Raw genomic sequence first — 21,774 nt, 5'->3', positions numbered from 1 at the left:
CCCTCTGCACAACTAGAGAAAAGCCTGCACAGCAACGGAGACCCAGCATAGCCAAAAATAAATACATTAATTAATTAGATTATTTTTAAAAAATAGTTATTTGAGGTGGTTTACAGGGAAATTTAAAAAAAGAAGAAATGATATATATAGATCATTTGCATAAATCGGGTCATGCCAAGGACTACAGGCAGTCACCAAGCTCCAGGACCAGATAAGAAAAAATCTTCCCTTAGAACCTGCAAACCATCCCTTAGAACCATCGTCCCTGGTGGCTCAGATGGTAAAGCATCTGCCTACAATGCAGGAGACCCGAGTTCAATCCCTGGGTTAGGAAGATCTCCTGGAGAAGGAAATGGCAACCCACTCCAGTATTCCTGGCTGGAAAATCCCATGGATGAAGGAACCTGGTAGGCTATAGTCCATGGGGTCACAAAGAGTCGGACACGACTGAGCGACTTCACTTCACTAGAACCTACAGAAGGAGGATGGCCCTGCCGACACCTCAATTTCAGATTCTAGCCTCCAGAACTCTGAGACAACAAATTTGTTGTTCAAAGCCACATAGTTTATGACATTTTGTTAGGACAGCCCTAGGAAACTCATCCAGTTAGTAACCCATGGGATTAGATAATCACATCAGACATAAAGACCTTAAAGAAGACAGGAAAGATCATCCCCCCCCATGTTACTGCTCTAATGCTTCTCACACTGTCCCAATGCAAAGAATCCTCCTTCATTCAATCCTCAGTTGAGGAGCTGAAGGAACTTCCTGGAAAAATCTCAGAAGAGGAACCAAAGAGAAATAGGAGGGGCCTCGCAGAAGAGCCAGAGGAAAGTCACCTTGCCTGGAAGAATCACTGTAACTCAGCATGTCATGTGAGATGGCCGTCCAAAGCCTGAATGAAGATCCCAGATCCCTAGGACACAGAGGCTCAGAGAAGCCAATGTGAAAACCTAGGTGAAGATGGCCTGGTCCACGGGAGGGCTGCCATTCAGTCTGAGACATGGCACCAGCAAACTGTCCGAGACAAATCGAGATTTAGGTAAGGGGGAGTATTTGAAAGGACTATTGTAAGTGTTTGCCAGAGGTTGGAGGAAAGGCAGGCAGTGGACAGTGGCTCTCTAATGCGGAGGAGAGTTTCAGTTTTGCAAGATGAAAAAGTTCTGGAGATCTGTAGCACAATAAAGTGAGCGTACTTAACATGACCAAACCACACACTTAAAAATGTTTAGGGTGCTAATGTTTACGATATATGCCTTTTACCACAACTTAAAAAAATACTCAAAAAAGAGAAAAGACTTATAATATGGGGAAGGGGCCAACTGCAAAATAACACGTTGAACAAGATTGCAAGCATCTCAAAGGTCAGGTGAAGAATGGCTTTTTAAAAAATTTTGTTGTTTGTTGTTCAGTCAGTAAGTCGTGTCAGACCCCGCGACCCCATGGACTGCAGCACGTCAGGCTTCTCTGTCCTTCACTGTCTCCCAGAGTTTGCTCAAATTCATCTCCATGCTATCTATCTCTCTCATCCTCTACTGCCCCCTTCTCCTCATGCCCTCAGTCTTTCCCAGCATCAGAGTCTTTTCCAATGAGTCCGCTCTTCACCTCAGGTGGCCAAAGTATTGGAGCTTCAGCTTCAGCATCATCAGTCCTTCCAATGAATATTCAAGGTTGATTTCCTTTAAGATTGACTGGTTTGATCTCCTTGCTGTCCAAGGAACTCTCAAGAGTCTTCTCCAGCACCACAATTCAAAAGCATCAATTCTTCAATGCTCAGCCTTCCTTATGGTTCAACTCTCACATCTGGACATGACTACTGGAAAAGCCATAGCTCTCACTATATAGACCCTTGTCAGCAAAATGATGTCTCTGCTTTTTAATACACTGTCTAGGTTTATCATAGCTTTTCCTCCAAGGAACAAATGTTTTTTGATTTCATGGCTGCAGTCACCATCCATAGTGATTTTGGACCCCAAGAGAATAAAGTCTGTCACTGCTTCCATTTTTTCCCCAAAGGGGAGTAAACAAGACTGGAAGGAGCTGGATGTTGCCTATGGGGTGAACGAGGTGATGGCTGGACCATTGATCAGGGAATGTCCATGTTCATGGTCAGCTTTTGGGCTGGGGGAGGATGATTAAGGAAGGGTTGTTCTGAATTATGCTGATTCAGGTTGAAGGTGGGTCAAATGTCAAGAGCCTAGCTGGAGAGGAGACGCCCCAGTTGAGTTTGAAAAATAGAATAGTTACTAGGCCTGAACCAGGGTGGCAGCTGGATCCTTACAAATTGGACATTTGATGAGTGTTTGTTCCCTTCAATTCTGTATCTTTGTATAATCTAATAACTTTTGTGTGACCCTCAGCTTTCTTTTAACACTTCAGACAGATACAGAACCAGTGTTTAATATAAGTTAGATCATGTAAGTTAGAAGACAGGTAGTTCTTGGTCTGAACAATTTGGTGTCAGTGGTTAGGGGAAAGGAGGCATGCTGCTGCTAAGTCGCTCCAGTCGTGTCCGACTCCGTGCGAGCCCATAGACGGCAGCCCACCAGGCTCCCCCGTCCCTGAGAGTCTCCAGGCAAGAACACTGGAGTGGGTTGCCATTTCCTTCTCCAATGCATGAAAGTGAAAAGTGAAAGTGAATCGCTTAGTTGTGTCCGACTCCTAGTGACCCCATGGACTGCAGCCTACCAGGCTCCTCTGTCCATGGGATTTTCCAGGCAAGAGTACTGGAGTGGGTTGCCATTGCCTTCTCCGAAGGAGGCATAGACTCATCATAATAAAGGGAAACCTGTAGAATTCAAGTTCAAAGAATAGAAACAGTCATGACCTGGCTACTGGTTTACAGCAGGTCTTCCCTTTTGAAAAACTATCAACTATTTCCAAAAAAATCCAAGGGAAGCATAGACTTAGATTTTTTTGGAAATAGTTGATAGTTTTTCAAAAGGGAAGACCTGCTGTAAACCAGTAGCCAGGTCATGACTATTTATTCTTTGAACTTAAATTCTACAGGTTTCCCTTTATTATGATGCTGTCACAATGCACCCCTCCCCCAACACACATACATGCACTTTGCCAGGAAAGGTTTTGGGATTATTTGTGGGAGAGAGACTGACACGCTCACAAGAAAACAAACCTTAACATATTGATAATGTGCATTTGAAAATCCATCTGTTTATGTATTTGAAAAAGAGGAAATTCAACATAAACAAAGCAAAAATTTGTAGTCTGAGAAGATATTCAAATATTAATATCCATGGAAAAGAATTGCTCAGAAGAACAAAGGAAAGCTTGACGTTGCTTGAGTCATGACATTTTCCAAGAGAGTAAGATAGTAGAGAGTGGTTAGTTGATATTGAACTTTTAGCACCTTTGACATGAATCCTGATTGTGGAGGGGCCCACCCCTACTCATGGGTTATTTGCACTCCTCTGTGGGCCTAAGGGTATTTTTGTCATCATTTATCCCACCTGTGTCTGTCTGTTCCTCCCCACTCGCCTCCTCCCATGACAGCCTGGCTCATGTTTCTCAGCAAAGCGCTAAGCCAGTTATTAATAACAGCCCAGCAAGTCTCCAGAGCCACCTAGGAGCAGATGGTGTTTTTCACAAAAGAAAGAGATCATCTCCTTGACTTTGGACTTCGCTTATCGAACCCCTGAACAGTAAGTTTTTTTTTTTAAGTGGCCTTTTAAAATGTTGACAAGAGGAAAGTCTAGCAGAAGTCTTGCTTGGTTCTGGTAGGGGAATACAGGAAGCTCAGACTCTGGAAGACTATTTTCTCTCCTTATCTTTCAATGTCTCTCCAGTTTTTATAAGGCTGGTTATATGATCTAATATGAATTAGAATTCTATCCCCTCCATTTCCTTCTGGATTAATAAAGGCAGAAGGAGAAGCAAGGGATTAATATGATCTCAAAGCTTGACCCAGCCTTGTGGTCATGCCAGATATTAATATTTATTAATAATTATTTTATATTAATTATTATTATTAACAGTATTTCTGTCTTTCTGTGTCCCCTCCCCAAGGAGAGGGTGTCAGTGATTTCAAAGAGAAGTTTCACATATGGAAAGTGTCTGCAGGGGAATATTGGACTGGACACTTGGGCCTTGTCTGTCATTGCCCCGTGTTTGAGATTTGCTGCAGAGAGAGGGTGTCTGTCATGTTGCTTGAATTTATTGCCTTCTTAAGTGTTTACCAAAGGCTTTGTCCTTGAAGCCTTTTTTTTTTTTTTTTTCTTTTGAAATAATGGTTGTTTCTGAGAGTCCTGAAAAGTAGGTCACTGTGTTTTCAGTCTAGAAAAGGAGGACCCTGAAGCTGGGGCCTTGCCCAGCCCTCTCAGAAAAGATGAAAGCTGACACTCCAGTCCCTCCTCAGGATTACAGACGAAGAGAGTTTCTGCTTCGGTTACGTATGTTCAGTCCTCTTGAACACGTGCATCAGGCTGCTAAATAAGAGAGGCATCACGGGAACTGGAAGGAGGCAGATGCTGGCTTGGTACTGAGGCCTGGCTCAACAGGCTGTGCAACCTTAAGCAAGTAGTCACCCTCTCTGAGCCTCAGTTTCCTTGTTTATGAGATGAGAGTTATAACCTCTTTGATAAGGTGGTGGGTTTTACTCACCATGTTTCTAAGTGGCCGAGTATGGAAACATTATTGATGAAGTCCCTCATTTGAATTTTTTCTTGAATCTTCTTAACCTAGAACCTCCAACGTGGTCTTTGATGGGAAAGTTTAAACTGTAGGGACAATAATTGGCTTTCAGTGCTTTTAATAACTTCATCCTTAGGATCGTATCAGCCATGGGAATGCTGAGGATGGGGCCATTGGAGGATGCCATATGGTAAGCAGTTCGGGACATTAGGCTATGGCTAAACTACAAGAGATAGTGAAGGATGAGGAAGCCTGGCATGCCGCAGTCCATGGGGTTGCAAAGAGTTGGACATGACTTAATGACTAAACAACTACAAGATCAACGATGCTGGGGAAACTTTCAAAACCATTTCAAAGCACAAGCTATTGTTTTAATAAACTTTTCTGCTCTTCTATAATCAGCATTCTGAAATTTTTCTTTTGGTTCCATGCTTCTGTCATTCTGAAAGATCTGGTTACCCCACTTCCTAGCTCCAATTCTGTGTCTGGATGAGACAGAAAGGAGGGTTGTTTCAGAGAATACCTATTTCCCAAAGTGTTACCCTGTATGCTCAGGAGACAGGATGAGATTTTTGTTTTCCACTGCAAGCTTTCATTCTGCAAATATTTATTTAATTCCCACTGTGTGAAGACACAGTGCTAGATTAGCAAAGGGTCAGTAAACTCAGAATAAGGTAGGAGAGAGAAGTCATTTCATGAGCAACTGATGTAAGTCAGAATGGCCTTGATCCATGGTACATGAGAACTACGAACAGTGGGCCGGCATCCCACAGGGCCACCATTTCCAAAACTTATTCACTGAGGATGGGTATTATCATCAGACCTTACCTTGGAGAGCTGTGCATTCTTAGAAAACAGCTCATTGCTTTTCAGTGTTCCTCCCTGGGTTTACCTTCTAAGCAACAAGCTTGGGAGGCACAGAAAAACTCACCATGAAGCTGAATCTCAACCTCCCCACCCCAGTTTTTTTGTTTTTTGTTTTTTTTTGGAGTACCGGTTTTGTTCCAAAGTGAAAGTGAAAGCTGCTCAGTCGTGTCCAACTCTTTGCAACTCCATGGACTATACAGTTCATAGAATTCTCTAGGCCAGAATACTGGTGTGGGTAGCCTTTTCCTTCTCCAGGGATCTTCCCAACCCAGGGCTCGAACCCAGGTCTCCCTCATTGCAGGCAGATTCTTTACCAGCTGAGCCACAAGGGAAGCCCAAGAATACTGGAGTGGGTAGCCTGTCCCTTCTCCAGCAGATCTTCCCAATCCAGGAACAGAACCAATGTTTTCTGCATTGCAGCTGGATTCTTTACCAACTGAGCTATCAGGGAAGCCCCAGCCCTGTGCTAAATGCTAGAAATTTAATTTGGCCTTAGGAGAGGTTACAGTCTTTCATTGAACCTGAAATTCTGTTACTCCAACCTGGCCATCTGCCTTCTCAGCTTAACTTGACTGCAAATAACACTTAGCTGGCTTCAGAAATCAAGTATTAGATTAAAAAGACAAAACTGCTAGCAGTGAATTTAGGCAAAGGAGTGTGTGTTGCAGGCCAAGAAAGTAGTTTAAAAGGTTTTCCTGAATGCTTTTAAGAAGTCAAACAGGTCCAGAGACCTCCCCTCCACTCGCCAAACTTAGGAGGACACTTGTTTCGATATGAGAGCTCTGCAGATAAAACCCCCAAAGCCAACAAATAAGCACCCGGCCTCAGGTCCACTCCTGCTTCATCACACCATGGAAGGTGTCATGTGGCACTGCCCTGTGGGGTTCTGCAAGGAAGCTTTGTAGGGCTGGTCCTCGCCACAACTCTGGACAGTTTGGCCTCGTAAGACTGCGCTACAGCTGTGATTCCTGGCAAGGGTTGGGGAACTTGGCAGGGAGAAGGTTGAAAACATTTTGATTGTTTTGGTTCCAGAATCTTTCTTAATGTTAAGTGCCTGTAACTGAGTAATTTATGTCTTCTTAGGGGCAATGCAATCTCCTATTTGGTTTAGGAACAGGGTCTCGGAAAATTTCAGCTTTCAGGAGTCTCGGTACTGGATGATTAAGAGGAGATGTTTGTTCATAGGTAGAAAAACTGTTCATTTTAGGGCTAGAATATTTACTCAAGATGTGTGAGGCAAGGGACTTCTCTGGTGCTCCAGGGGTTAAGGCTCCTCACTTCCAACGCAGGGAAGGTCCTTCCCTGGTCAGGGAACTGAGATCCCACATGCTGTGTGTTCCTGTGTGCTCACTCAGTCATGTCTGACTCTGCAACCCCTTGGACTGTAGCCCACCAGGCTCCTCTGTCCATGGGATTTCCCAGGCAAGAATACTAGAGTGGGGTGCCATTTCCTACTCCAGGGGATCTTCTTGACCCTGAGGCTCCTGCATCTCCTGCACTGGGAGGCAGATTATTTACCACTGAGCTACCTGGGAAGCCCTGCCACACGCTGTGCACATGGTCAAAACAATTAATTAATTAATTAATTAATGGTCATATATGGCTTGGGAAAGCCCAGATTGGACAGATATTGACATGGAGAGAAAGCTTGAGAACTACAGTCGAAGAGGAGGAGAACAGAGGGATTCCACAGAGGTCTAGGACCCTCTCTGCACTCCTAGGAGTCATGTGGACCCTCATCTAGCTCTGCCAGGCCAGACAGTGCCCTCTGGCCCACATCTCTGCACATCTGTCCCGGCTTCCTGGGGCTTGCCATCTCTTAAGTCCATCTGAGTCCCCCACCTCCCTCCATCATTGTCAGACTGCAGGAAGTGTCCACCTTTTTGACTCTCAAGCTTCATCATATCAACCATTCTTTTATCTGTTGCCAGGCAACATGCTGGGCTCTTAACTCACCTTTTTCTTTTGACCACCACTGAGATGCTGCAGTGGCTAAGGCTTTGAAGCCAAACTGAACTCCATTCAAATCCCTGGTCATCCCCTGGAGTGTGATCTCAGATAGCTCCCTGAGGTCTCTGGTCATCAGTCTCTCCAACTAAGGAAATAGAAGCATTAGCACTCACCTCATGTGGCTTTATGAGATTAAAATCAGAATATGTGCAGGCCCTTCTTAACTATAGTTATCAATAAAATCCTTTCAATCCCATGCAAGACTGGTTATGTCTATCTCCAGATGAGATAGCAGGTGAGGTTAAATGTCTGGTCAATGGCTATCATGCTAATACCAGCCAGAACCAGGATCTCAAACCAGTTCCATCCGGCTCCACAACCTTCCTGACCCCCAACGCTCAACAGAGCATGTGTTTCTGTCTCCAAGCAAAGTCCACTTTGTCAATTCTGGCAAGTCTTACCTCCCAAGTTTCCAAGTTCTCCTTGTGGCTTATTTTATCCTGGACATTGGCCTTCCCTTGGCCTGAATCAAAGCAGCTGGGAGGTGTTGAAGGTAGAATAGCTTCAAATAGCCAAGTCTGGTGAAATGCAGAATCCAATTTATCATAAATGTATCCAAAACTTGCTGAGGCAATTAATATGGCAGCTCAGAAGAAAAGTAACCATGTGACCTCAGACAAGTTACTGTACTTCTCTGGGCCTTGCTTGTCAAATGAGAAGCCGGAAGAAATCTCTAATTTCTTTGCCAGTGCTAACATTTCTGTCATAGTTGAGATTTTTTCACTACAGTTGTTTTTCTTAGCTAGAGAAAGGTCTCCTTGAAATCATATTTTAATCAAGAAACTAGGTTTAACAATCATGCTCATAATCACTTCAGTGTAAAACCATATGCCATTTATAATTATTCTCATTAAAGCTTTCCCTGTACAATGCTCATATTATTGATGAGTTAATTTCTCAGATATCTGTTAAATTCTCTTCTTCATGTAATTCTTCACATAATTAATTCAGAAAATGCACCTTGAACTCTGTTTTGGAAACTTACAGAATGCACAAAATCCTTGTTACTATTGAATATCCCTGATTTTTTAGTTAACTTCTGAATGACTCAAAATTAAGGAGTTGATGTCTCCTATCCTACCAGGCCGTCATCTGTTTCTAGAATCTTAAGGAGACAAATCACCATTTTGCTGGAGAAATAGTAACTATCCCAACAGGACAGTTCCATCATGAAACCCTGTAGGCTGGTACAAAAGTTTTGTTCTCTTCCAACATTTGACCAGGTCTCATAATTCCAGGCCAAAAAAAGAAAAACATCAACAAGGTATGATTCCTATATGATTTCTCAGGTTTCTAAAAGATAAATTTCGTTAAACATAAATTTTGTGGGAGAGAGACATTTTCTGGAGACAAAATTGAAACTACCCAACTTTGGGATTTTATTTTTGAAATTTTGGTGGTAAAAGTAGACTTACTATATGTGTTTTTCTTGTTATAGTTGTCTTTTGAGCAAAATGAACTTTCAGTCTTCCAAGAAAGCTTCTGCTTGATGTGCAATTATTAAATCAATATTGTTAAAAATGATTAACATCAGATACCAGGATGCAGTGGGATTCAGGATGGGTAAGTCCATCCCCACTTTCTAGGAAGACAGCAGCTGCCCATGGGGGCTGCATGCAAATAACCATAATACACTATAGTGAGTTTCAATACATTCCAGATAAGTGGACACTAAATGCTGCCAGAGGACATCAGGAAGGATCACAGAGGAGATATGTTGGGCTTCAAAAGATGAGTAGGTGTGTGACAGTTTTGCATGTTTGGATACCTAAAGAGAAACTGAGAAAACTGATTCATTCAAGGGGTACCATCTAGGAGGTGATATGGTAGCGTATAACTGATAATCATAGTTACCCTTGCCTATTAAGTGTTTACTCCCTAGGCACAAGTATTATCTCATTTAATTCTCACACTGCCCTAAGGAGTGGCTACTGTCCTTATTGGGCTTACCAGGTGGCACAGTAGTAAAGAATCGCCTCCCAATGTAGGAAACACAAGAAGCTCGGGTTCGATCCCTGGTTCAGGAAGATTCCCTTGGAGTAGGAAATGGCAACTCACTCCAGTATTCTTGCCTGGAAAATTCCATGGACAGAGGAGCATTGTGGGATACAGTCCATGAGGTCACAAAGAGTCAGACACAATTGAGCGTGTGCACACACACACACGCACACACACAGTTATTGTCATCCCCATTTTATAGAAGTGCTAACAAACAGAGGCACAGAGAGTTAACATGACTTGCTCAGGGTCTCATGGTAAGTGGCAGATCCGAGTCAAATACCACCAATCTTATTCCTGACCCATCTCTCAACTACCAAGTCCTGGAAGCATTCTTGTTATTTCTCCATCCAGCTAATGTTAATAAGATCAAGAGGAGAAATTCCCTGGTGGGCCAGTGGTTAAGATTTCTTGCTTCCACTGCAGGGGACATGGGTTCAATCCCTGATTGAGAAACTAAGATACCACAAGCCGCTGGCACAGCTGAAAAAAAAAAAAAAAAGATCAAGGGGACAAACTTGTCCGTCATAAGATGATCAGTGGGTTGATAACAAAACGAATAATAGGAGAGAATAAAATTGCAGAGAGTAAAAGCTCATAAAAAACAAATTAAAAAAACCTGAACTTTCAGCTAATCAGGTTGTTAGATAGTAAGCTTGTAGTAGTGGCCTGTGAAAGATCCATTTATAAAGAGAAGATGGTTTTGATGTGAATAAAATTGGCTGTTGTAAAAGTATTCCAGCAAATTCAGGGTTATCAGGCCCAGAGGGGTAACTGCAAGACTATCCATCCCTTTGTTCACCCAGCAGTTCACATATACGGAAAGGAGTCAGGACTAAAGAGAAAGAATGTCTGTTGGTAATTACATGTGGATATTTCCATTTCGGTCCGTTTCATTTGAAAACATTAATAAATCCATGCAGTTGAAACAGAGTGGCATCTGGGGGCTAAAGCTCTAGGTTACTAGCGTCAAGGCTCTAGCTTCGAACCTTGGGCAGTTCTCCATGTCCCAGTAGGGCCTAATCACAACTGGGCACATACTAGACCCATGTAAATGGCTATTATTATACTTTACTTAAACGTAAAAGTGAAACAGGTAGTTGCTCAGTCCTATCCAACTCTTCGTGACCCCATGGACTGGAGCCTGCCAGGCTCCTCTGTCCATGGGATTCTCCAGGTAAGAATCCTGGAGTGGCTAGCCGTTTCCTTCTCCAGGGGATCGTCTCAATCCAGGGATTGAACCCAGGTCTCCTGCATTGCAGGCAGATTCCTTACTGTCTGAGCCACTTTAAGTGACTTGTTAAGCAAGAGTGGACAGATTTCAATTGTGTCTCATTTTTCTATTTGTGTCTCTAGGGAACGTCTATGAATGTTATCTTGACCATTAGATATTGATGGAAACAAGTAGGATTAGCAAATTCTTATCAAAACAGAAAATATTTTTGAAATGTGACTCATGTGTTTAAGACTATAATCTTGAATCCAATGAAAAGTGTTTTTCTTCTGATTGAAAAACAGACTTTGCAAAGTATGTTCTCTTCTTTGTCTTGACCGAGACTCCACGCCTAATAAGTGGAAATAGTAGAGGTTGGGAGAGATTGAGAAATGTGTGAAGTCTTAGGACAAGTAATAATTTTATGTAATAGAGGGGGTTTTACTGGTTCATTTGCATGTTTTGATTTTCCTAGGGGACCAAGTTCAGTTCAGTTCAATCGCTCAGTCATGTCCAACTCTTTGTGACCCCATGAATTGCAACGGTGCACTTTTCTTGGGGTCCCAGAAGCCTCTACAATCCACAGGATTCTAGAGATTTGAAAGGCTAGTGCCTACAAGCTGATGGCAGGGTAAAAAACAGAGAATGCAATGAAATTCAACCCCCAGAGACCAAAAGTGACTACTACTAGACATTTGTCTAACTTTCTTCGTGGGACACCACTGTGCAACCATTCAATAAACAGATTAATTTGGGTGAGATTATTTGGACTCTTGGTGGAGTCAAAAGAGAATATAATAAAGACAGGTTTTGAAAACTAGATAAGAGATTATTCATACTACTTTTAATATAACTTTCTAGAAATTAATTTCTACAAAATAAAATGTTTCTCATTGCCTTTTGGAAATAGGGAAAAGAAAGGTATAGAGAGACATTCAAAACATAGGGGCAATTATTTGCAGGCATCTGAAATTTCAACATGAAATATGTTAGGCCCCAAATAACCTGGATGTCTTATATCAGAAATTAGAGTTAATGTTATTTTAGCTAGGATTTTTAAATGTTGTATTCAAAATAAGATCGTTCCACTCAATACATTCTATTACACTTTAAGAAGCGTGCTAACTTGTTTAAAATTAATCAACTTATTTTTGAAATGTGTTTATTCAGTGCATGTTTTATCCAATAAAAAACACTACAAATCATCTTTTTTTCTGAAAATGCTGCTGTGAAATAGCCATTCCTCCAAAAGAATGTTTCTAAGAGAAAAAACACATGGTTACCAAGCTTCTAGCATAGCAAGGACTAATCAGGCAAAATGTAAATCAAACATCATTTAATCCTCAGTAAAATCTGAGTGTGCTAGTAAACTTGTGGTGGTACAGATTCGAGCGCTTCCACTGATTTAGTTCTAGAAACAGATCTAACATTAAGGAGAAGACCCAAACAGGAACCACCCACATTCCTGTTTTTCATGAGCATTTTGGAATGAAGCAAGAACATGTTCTTTAGCCAAAGAGATTTAATATAAACTCAAGAAAAATGAAATGGGTCAGTGAAACATTTTAATGAAAATGCATAATTTATTGGATTAAGTGTAGGTTACATATTTTCATTCACATCTCTCACTGATACATTTAATTTTCCCGAGTTCATATTTGTTAAAATGATTTGTTTGACAGAGATAGAATCATTACTTTTAAATAGATGGACAAGAAAGAGGACAGGGAGTTAGAAGACTATTTTCTTTAGTGTTCTGAAGTTTCATAAGCGACATCCTTTAAATGAAAATGTGAGAAGTGAAAGAAACAAGGGGAAAAAAATCACATATAGTCCTTCACCCAAACTCGACAACTATAGCCATTATTGACATTTGTAGAGAATTCTCTGGCTTTTTAAAAGAATATTTCAATTGTGTACATACCTAGAGAAAGACCTATAAAATTTCTATGTGCAGTTTCAGTTCAGTTCAGTCGCTCAGTCGTGTTCAACTCCTTTCGACCCCATGAATCGCAGCACCCCAGGCCTCCCTGTCCATCACAAACTCCCGGAATTGACTCAGACTCATGTCCATCGAGTCAGTGATGCCATCCAGCCATCTCATCCTCTGTCGTCCCCTTCTCCTCCTGCCCCCAGTCCCTCCCAGCATCAGGGTCTTTTCCAATGAGTCAACTCTTCGCATCAGGTGGCCAAAGTATTGGAGTTTCAGCCTCAGCATCAGTCCTTCCAGTGAATACCCAGGACTGGTCTCCTTTAGGATGGACTGGTTGGATCTCCTTGCAGTCCAAGGGACTCGCAAGAGTCTTCTCCAGCACCATAGTTCAAAAGTTTAGGAAGTAATTAAAAACTAATTATCAACATAACCACCACCAAGGACAGAAAGTGAAAATTATAAAAATAAAAGAGATTTCCCCCGTGGTCCAGTGATGAAGACTCAGACGCAGTGCTTCCGCTGCAGGAGAACTCAGATCCTTGCATGGCACGTGGCAGGGCCAAATTTAAAAGAAAGAAATGAAATACTTCTGGAAGCTCTCCACCCCTTCCATTAACACCACCACCATCCTGATTTTATGGTAGTCAGTCCTTTGCTTTACTTGACCAATTAATCACCTACACCGTTGCTACCCATATTACGTACCCCTAAGTCATACAGCTTTAATTGTTTTCCTACTTTACATAAATGTATTTACCATGTGTTTTCTTTTGTATCTTCCTTTTAAAAACTCAATATTATGTTTGTAAAATTCACCACTATTTTTTTCATGTAGCTGTAACTTAATTTTCATTATTGTATAATATTCCATTATATGGATTTATCTATCTACTAATAAGCATTTGGTTTGTTTTTAAGTTGCTGCTGCTGCTTTTGCTAAGTTGCTTCAGTATATTACAAATAAAGTTTGAATGTGTGTCCTGGTGTGAATATCTATGCTTGTATTTCGGGTATATACCCAGGATTGTAATGACTGGTCCTCAGGTATTGGTTTTCATCATACTTAAATATTTCAACATGATTTTCTAAGTAATGTTTCTATTATTTCATAGTTGTAATAATCATCATTTTGTTGGATAAATAATTTTTCAGTTGTGTCTGAATTTTACAGCCTGGTCTTTGCAGATAAATTCACTCCTCCACTTTCTAATTTGTTTGTAAAAGTGACACAAAATCTTAAAACTTATAAAATTTATAGCAGACATAAAATCTCATGAAGTATTGCCTCTTATGCAGAAAGAGAAATTTTGTTTGTTGTACCATGGAAGATAATGAAAGATATATTTAAAAAATAATTTTAGGAACTTTCAAAATTTAAGTTATATTTGACACAAACATTGTGTAAGTTTAAGGTGTACAGTATACTGGTTTGATATGTTTATATTGTAATATGACTGCCATGGTAGCGCTAGCTAACACCTCTTCATGTCACATGATTGTCATTTCTTCTGTGCGGAAAGCAATTAATACCTAGTCTCTTAGCAAGTTTAATGTATATAATACACTTTTATGACTAATGCTCACTGTACTGTATATTACCGCTCTGGAACTTATTTGTCTATCAGTGGCACATATGTAACCCTTAAACAACATCTCTTCTCTTCCCCCCACCCCCGAGAGCTATTGTTTTAGATCAGATCAGATCAGTCGCTCAGTCGTGTCTGACTCTTTGTGACCCCATGAATTGCAGCACGCCAGGCCTCCCTGTCCATCACCAACTCCCCGAGTTCACTAAGACTCATGTCCATCGAGTCAGTGATGCCATCCAGACATCTCATCCTCTGTTGTCCCCTTCTCCTCTTGCCCCCAATCCTTCCCAGCATCAGAGTCTTTTTCAATGAGTCAACTCTTCGCATGAGGTGGCCAAAGTACTGGAGTTTCAGCTTTAGCATCATTCCTTCCAAAGAAATCCCAGGGCTGATCTCCTTCAGAATGGACTGGTTGGATCTCCTTGCAGTCCAAGGGACTCTCAAGAGTCTTCTCCAACACCACAGTTCAAAAGCATCAATTCTTTGGCACTCAGCCTTCTTCACAGTCCAATTCTCACATCCATACATGACCACAGGAAAAACCATAGCCTTGACTAGACGAACATTTGTTGGCAAAGTAATGTCTTTGCTTTTGAATATACTATCTAGGTTGGTCATAACTTTCCTTTCAAGGAGTAAGCGTCTTTTAATTTCATGGCTGCAATCACCATCTGCAGTGATTTTGGAGCCCTGAAAAATAAAGTCTGACACTGTTTCCACTGTTTCCCCATCTATTTCCCGTGAAGTGATGGGACCGGATGCCATGATCTTTGTTTTCTGAATGTTGAGCTTTAAGCCAACTTTTTCACTCTCCACTTTGACTTCCATCAAGAGGCTTTTGAGTTCCTCTTCACTTTCTGCCATAAGGGTGGTGTCTTCTGCATATCTGAGGTTATTGATATTTCTCCCAACAATCTTGATTCCAGCTTGTGTTTCTTCCAGCCCAGCATTTCTCATGATGTACTCTGCATATAAGTTAAATAAACAGGGTGACAATATACAGCCTTGATGTACTCCTTTTCCTATTTGGAACCAGTCTGTTGTTCCATGTCCAATTCTAACTGTTGCTTCCTGACCTGCATACAGGTTTCTCAAGAGGCAGGTCAGGTGGTCTGGTAGTCCCATCTCTTTCAGAATTTTCCACAGTTTATTGTGATCCACACAGTCAAAGGCTTTGGCATAGTCAATAAAGCAGAAATAGATGTTTTTCTGGAACTCTCTTGCTTTTTCCATGATCCAGCAGATGTTGGCAATTTGATCTCTGGTTCCTCGGCCTTTTCTAAAACCAGCTTGAACATCACGAAGTTCACGGTTCACGTATTGCTGAAGCCTGGCTTGGAGAATTTTGAGCATTACTTTACTAGCATGTGAGATGAGTGCAATTGTGCGGTAGTTTGAGCATTCTTTGACATTGCCTTTCTTTGCGATTGGAATGAAAACTGACCTTTCCCAGTCCTGTGGCCACTGCTGAGTTTTCTAAATTTACTGGCATATTGAGTGCAGCATGTTCACAGCATCATCTTTCAGGATTTGAAAGAGCTCAACAGGAATTCCATCACCTCCACTAGCTTTGTTTGTAGTGATGCTTTCTAAGGCCCACTTGACTTCACCTTCCAGGATGTCTGGCTCTAGGTCAGTGATCACACCATCGTGATTATCTGGGTCTTGAAGATATTTTTTGTACAGTTCTTCTGTGTATTCTTGCCATCTCTTCTTAATATCTTCTGCTTCTGTTAGGTCCATACCATTTCTGTCCTTTATCGAGCCCATCTTTGCATGAAATGTTCCTTTGGTTCTCTGATTTTCTTGAAGAGATCTCTAGTCTTTCCCATTCTGTTGTTTTCCTCTATTTCTTTGCATTGATTGCTGAAGAAGGCTTTCTTATCTCTTCTTGCTATTCTTTGGAACTCTGCATTCAGATGCTTATATCTTTCCTTTTCTCCTTTGCTTTTCGCTTCTCTTCTTTTTGCAGCTATTTGTAAGGCCTCCCCAGACAGCCATTTTGCTTTTTTGCATTTCTTTTCCACGGGGATGCTCTTGATACCTGTCTCCTATATAATGTCACGGACCTCATTCCATAGTTCATCAGGTACTCTATCTATCAGATCTAGGCCCTTAAATCTATTTCTCACTTCCACTGTGTAATCATAAGGGATTTGATTTAGGTCATACCTGAATGGTCTAGTGGTTTTCCCTACTTTCTCCAATTTAAGTCTGAATTTGGCAATAAGGGGTTCATGGTCTGAGCCACAGTCAGCTCCCGGTCTTGTTTTTGCTGACTGTATAGAGCTTCTCCATCTTTGGCTGCAAAGAATATAATCAGTCTGATTTCAGTGTTGACCATCTGGTGATGTCCATGTATAGAGTCTTCTCTTGTGTTGTTGGAAGAGGCTGTTTGTTATGACCAGTGCATTTTCTTGGCAAAACTCTATTAGTCTTTGCCCTGCTTCATTCCATATTCCAAGGCCAAATTTGCCTGTTACTCCAGGTGTTTCTTGACTTCCTACTTTTGCATTCCAGTCCCCTATAATGAAAAGGACATCTTTTTTGGGTGTTAGTTCTAAAAGGTCTTGTAGGTCTTCATAGAACCGTTCAACTTCGGCTTCTTCAGCATTACTGGTTGGGGCATAGACTTGGATTACTGTGATATTGAATGGTTTGCCTTGGAGACGAACAGAGATCATTCTGTCGTTTTTGAGATTGCATTCAAGTACTGCATTTTGGACTCTTTTGTTGACCATGATGGCCACTCCATTTCTTCTGAGGGATTCCTGCCCGCAGTAGTAGATATAATGGTCATCTGAGTTAAATTCACCCATTCCAGTCCATTTCAGTTCACTGATTCCTAGAATGTCGACAATTCACTCTTGCCATCTCTTGTTTGACCACTTCCGGTTTGCCTTGATTCATGGACCTGACATTCCAGGTTCCTATGCAATATTGCTCTTTACAGCATGGGACCTTGCTTCTATCACCAGTCACATCCACAGCTGGGTATTCTTTTTGCTTTGACTCCATCCCTTCATTCTTTCTGGAGTTATTTCTCCACTGATCTCCAGTAGCATATTGGGCACCTCCTGACCTGGGGAGTTCCTCTTTCAGTATCCTATCATTTTGCCTTTTCATACTGTTCATGGGGTTCTCAAGGCAAGAACACTGAAGTGGTTTGCCATTCCCTTCTCCAGTGGACCACCTTCTGTCAGATCTCTCCACCATGACCCGCCCGTCTTGGGTTGCCCCACGGGCATGGCTTAGTTTCATTGAGTTAGACAAGGCTGTGGTCCTAGTGTGATTAAAAGAGTGGTAAATGTTTGCCCTGTCAGGAAAATTCTAGAATTCTGTTTGACTTTTCTGTGAAAGGTGTAGTTTTTGGCTGTAGTTTCTGTAATCCACTAAAATTTACATATGACCTTTTCTCAACTTCTTCGAGAGTTTTTCCACGCAGGCTCCCTGACTGTCCACTTCACAGACTACATCACCGTTCAGTAAAGGCTTTTAATGTGCTTTGACACAGGAACCAAGCTTGCTAAGAGACCACCTGTTCTGAATGCACTTTGTCCCAGGAAGAGCAGCCGGAGAGAAAACCGAGGAGCAGCATTATCTACCATTACCTGGATTAAATCAGGTGAGAAGTGGGTTTCTGTGCACTCTTCAATCCCCATCACTCATCTGGTCTTTCCCTTGCTTCCTATTCTGTTTCTCTCTTACTGTAACTGGATAAAATGGAAGGTACCCCTTGGAGTACAGACTGAAGAAACACAAGCTGGAGGTGGAGGAAATACGAGGCAAGGAATATCACTTTGCAAATTCATGTGTTATTCTTACCCCTTGTTTCCCAAACATGCAACAAGGAATTGTTGAACTTAAGGGAAATTCTAGGTGTTTACTTTGCCAATGTGGGCTTCCCTGGTGGCTCAGCAGTAAAGAATCCACCTGCAATGCAGGAGATGCTGGCTCCATCCCTATTGGGAAGATCCCCTGGAGAAGGAAATGGCAACCCTCTCTAGTATTCTTGCCTGGGAAATTCCATGGACAGAGGATCCTGACAGGCTCTCTGTGGTCACAAACCACCACCACCATCATCACCACTTTGCCAATGATTGCTGCCAAATTTGGGGCAAATCATCCCCTCCTTTAGGGAGGGGTTAGTTATCACAGAGATGAATCAAGAGGGAGAAGGTATCAATCAAAAGAGGGAGAAGGTATTTGTATACATCTCATCTATCTCCCTGGAGAAGGCAATGGTACCCCACTCCAGTACTCTTGCCTGGAAAATCCCATGGATGGAGGAGCCTGGTAGGCTCTAGTCCATGGGGTCGCTGAGGGTCAGACATGACTGAGTGACTTCACTTTCACTTTTCACTTTCATGCATTGGAGAAGGAAATGGCAACCCACTCCAGTGTTCTCGACTGAAGTGACAGCAGCAGCAGCAGCAGCAGCAGCAGCAGCAGCAGCATCTATCTCCCTGTTTCTCTTTCACGTTCTCTCCTAAAACTCTACCTGCCTTTTTGGGCTTGAGCAAAAAATAGCAGAAAATATTTTCCCACCCCAATCTTGCCACTTTTTAAAAGTATTGATGCTCATTTTAAGTTGAGTGTATATAAGGGACTTGGATACAAGGCTTTGAAAATTACTTAACTCATTTGAACTTACATTCCTGGAAAAAGGAGTTGGAAATGGTTCTAAATTCCCTGCCCGACAGGCATTCAGTAAAACATTCCAACAGTGTGCTCAACAGACTACAAATTAATACCTTTTGCAATTCCATAATACTTTAAAAAATTCCAGATATTTTTAAAAAACTGATTAACACAGAAAGTAAATGTTAGTTGCTCAGCGGTATCCAGCTCTTTGCAACCTCATGGACTGTAGCCTGCCAGGCTCCTCTGTCCATGGGATTCTCCAGGCAAGAATACTGGAGTAGGTAGCCATTCCCTCCTCCAGGGAATTTTCCTGACCCAGGGATCAAATCCAGGTCTCCTGCATTGCAAAGGGATTCTTTACCATCTGAACACAGAAGTGTGGTGGAAATGAAAATATTTAATGTCTTAATAAGTGACCAAAATAACCAGTCCATTCTAAAGGAGATCAGTCCTGGATGTTCTTTGGAAGGAATGATGCTAAAGCTGAAACTCCATTACTTTGGCCACCTTATGCGAAGAGTTGACTCATTGGAAAAGACTCTGATGCTGGGAGGGATTGGGGGCAGGAGGAGAAGGGGATGACAGGATGAGATGGCTGGATGGCATCACCAACTCAATGGACATGAGTTTGAGTGAACTCCGGGAGTTGGTGATGGACAGGGAGGCCTGGTGTGCTGCGATTCATGGGGTCGCAAAGAGTTGGACACAAATGAGCGACTGAACTGAACTGAACTGAAAATATAAGAAAGAGGATTTTGAGGAAAGATCAAGGAAATGAAATAAACCTTTTGTTGTTTAATTTTTAAAAATTTTATCACCTGCCTTTTTGCATGACTTCAAATTCTTATTTCCTGGTAATACTGGCTATAGGTTAGAAAAGTGGCAATTTCACTGATTCCATAAAAATGGTTATAAGTGACTTTGCAGAAAAGACTTCAAAAATAAACTGATAATTTATAACATTGGGAAGAGAGTGGTAATTCTGATAGTTCTTAAGCTTTTAAAAAATTTTTTGCTTTTTTTTTTTTTAAAGAAAGAAAGACAAGAGAATTCCCTAGTGGTCCTGTGGTTAGGACTCTATGCATTCACTGCTGCAGCCCAGATTTGATCCCCTCTTGGATCCCACAGGCTTCACAGCTCAGCCAAAAAATAGACAGACAAATAGAAAATTCAATGATTATGACTTAAGATGGTCAGAATTAGTGGATAAATTTCGTTAATTCATTAAGGAGAAAAATATTTTAGTTCATTGATTGGTTACTAAAATGTACAAAGTCCTGACTGAAAGACATGTCTTGATCACTGTTTCTTTACTGTGCAAATTATTAGATTGAGTTTAAAAAATCAGGATTACAAATGTGTTTATTTAAGGATATTTTCTCTTTATTTTACTTCTTAGGAAGCAGAAGCATTTTGGATATGACGTGTAAAAATTGGATATTAATTTCTACTACTACCCCCACAAGTCTAGAAGATGAAATTGTGGGAAGACTTCTAAAAATTTTGTTTGTAATCTTTGTTGACTTCCTGTCTATTATATATGTTGTTATAACTTCTTAGAAAACTGATTTCCTTTACTTTACTTGTGAATTTCATATTGAACTCCAGTGAATAAAATTTTGTAATTTAATACGTTGAGTGATTTTAATTTGATGACATTTCCAGTTATTCTAGAAGCTAATAAGACATTGCAATAAAAACAACATTGTTATTTAGAACTTGATGGTTTATAAAACATTCACATAAATTGAAATGGAATTTTTTTTCAAAAATCTATACTACTGTCATAAAACTTCTTAATTTTTACCATGATTGATATAGTTAATAGATTGACTACAATGTGTACAATTATGAGTGATTTTTTTTTATTACGGATGCATACCTATGTGAAATTTTATATGGTTCTATTTTTAAATTTTTACTTTGTTTTTAAAATTTATTTTATGAAATGTAGCTGATTTACAGTGTTGCATTAATTTCTACTGTACAGCAAAATGTTTAAGTTGTACATATATAACATTCTTTTTCATATTCTGTTCCATTATGGATTATCACAGGATATTGAATATAGTTTTCTCTCCTATACAATAGGACCTTGTTGTTTATTATGTGATTCTATTTTTTAACACACCAAACTTAGCATAAGATAATCTCTCCATATGATATGCTAATAGTTTATTCTCATTTTCTTTTATATACATTTCATCTGTGTGTAGGTAGATTGTTTTTCTTAATCCCCCACAGTTTTATGTTTCTATCAACAAACAAATCTTTACGTTAGGAATAGAAATGCTTAAAAAGAGATTCTTTTAGGAAAACAGAACTTATAAGAAAGAAGAGAATACAGGATGCAACCTGCACTGATTTTCTGTTTGGAACTAAATGCTCACAGTATGTCATTTAACATACGACTCCCAGTAATCCTAGGAGGCAAGGGTGTGTTGTCCATTTCAGAGATGAGCACGCCGAATACTGGAAGAATTATGCTAGCTGGAGACCATCTCTAGGGAGTGGCAGACCCAGGCCTTGTGCCTTCACAATCCATCATATCATGCTGCCCCCAAAGGTAATAATAATGAAACAAGTGCAATTAAAATACAGTTCAACTTTTTTGACAGTAATGTTTTATCCAAGACCCTATGGGTATATTTTAGTATTGTCCTGATTTATTTTCTTATTCCACATTTAAGAATCTTCTATCAAAAACAGATTAAGTTTACCCTTTCCTCATATCCAACTGAACAATGTGTTCTCTTCCTCTGTTTTTTTGACTCCCTCGTTTCCTGACAGTATTAAACTATAACTGTTGAATTCTGCTCTTTAAGTCTTTGAAAAATGGAGTTCTCTCTGTCCTTTAGACTTTTTAACTTTT

General features: G+C 40.7%; 1 protein-coding gene across 1 annotated transcript; it reads left to right on the top strand.

Annotated features, from left to right (window-relative positions):
- The first annotated feature begins 3,480 nt into the window (after nucleotides 1–3,480).
- MRLN (myoregulin) lies at nucleotides 3,481–20,532 on the top strand. Its single transcript, XM_061405042.1, has 3 exons — nucleotides 3,481–3,660; nucleotides 17,773–17,883; nucleotides 20,302–20,532. Exon 3 carries the CDS (start codon nucleotides 20,322–20,324, stop codon nucleotides 20,460–20,462), a length of 141 nt encoding a protein of 46 aa, XP_061261026.1. The 5' UTR covers nucleotides 3,481–3,660; nucleotides 17,773–17,883; nucleotides 20,302–20,321; the 3' UTR covers nucleotides 20,463–20,532.
- Nucleotides 20,533–21,774: the final 1,242 nt, after the last annotated feature.

Source organism: Bos javanicus, chromosome 28, assembly GCF_032452875.1.
Source record: "Bos javanicus breed banteng chromosome 28, ARS-OSU_banteng_1.0, whole genome shotgun sequence".
In the NCBI taxonomy this organism is placed as follows: Eukaryota; Metazoa; Chordata; class Mammalia; order Artiodactyla; family Bovidae; genus Bos; species Bos javanicus.
The sequence above is the reverse complement of the archived record's forward strand: the minus strand, read 5'-3'. Positions and strand labels throughout refer to the sequence as shown.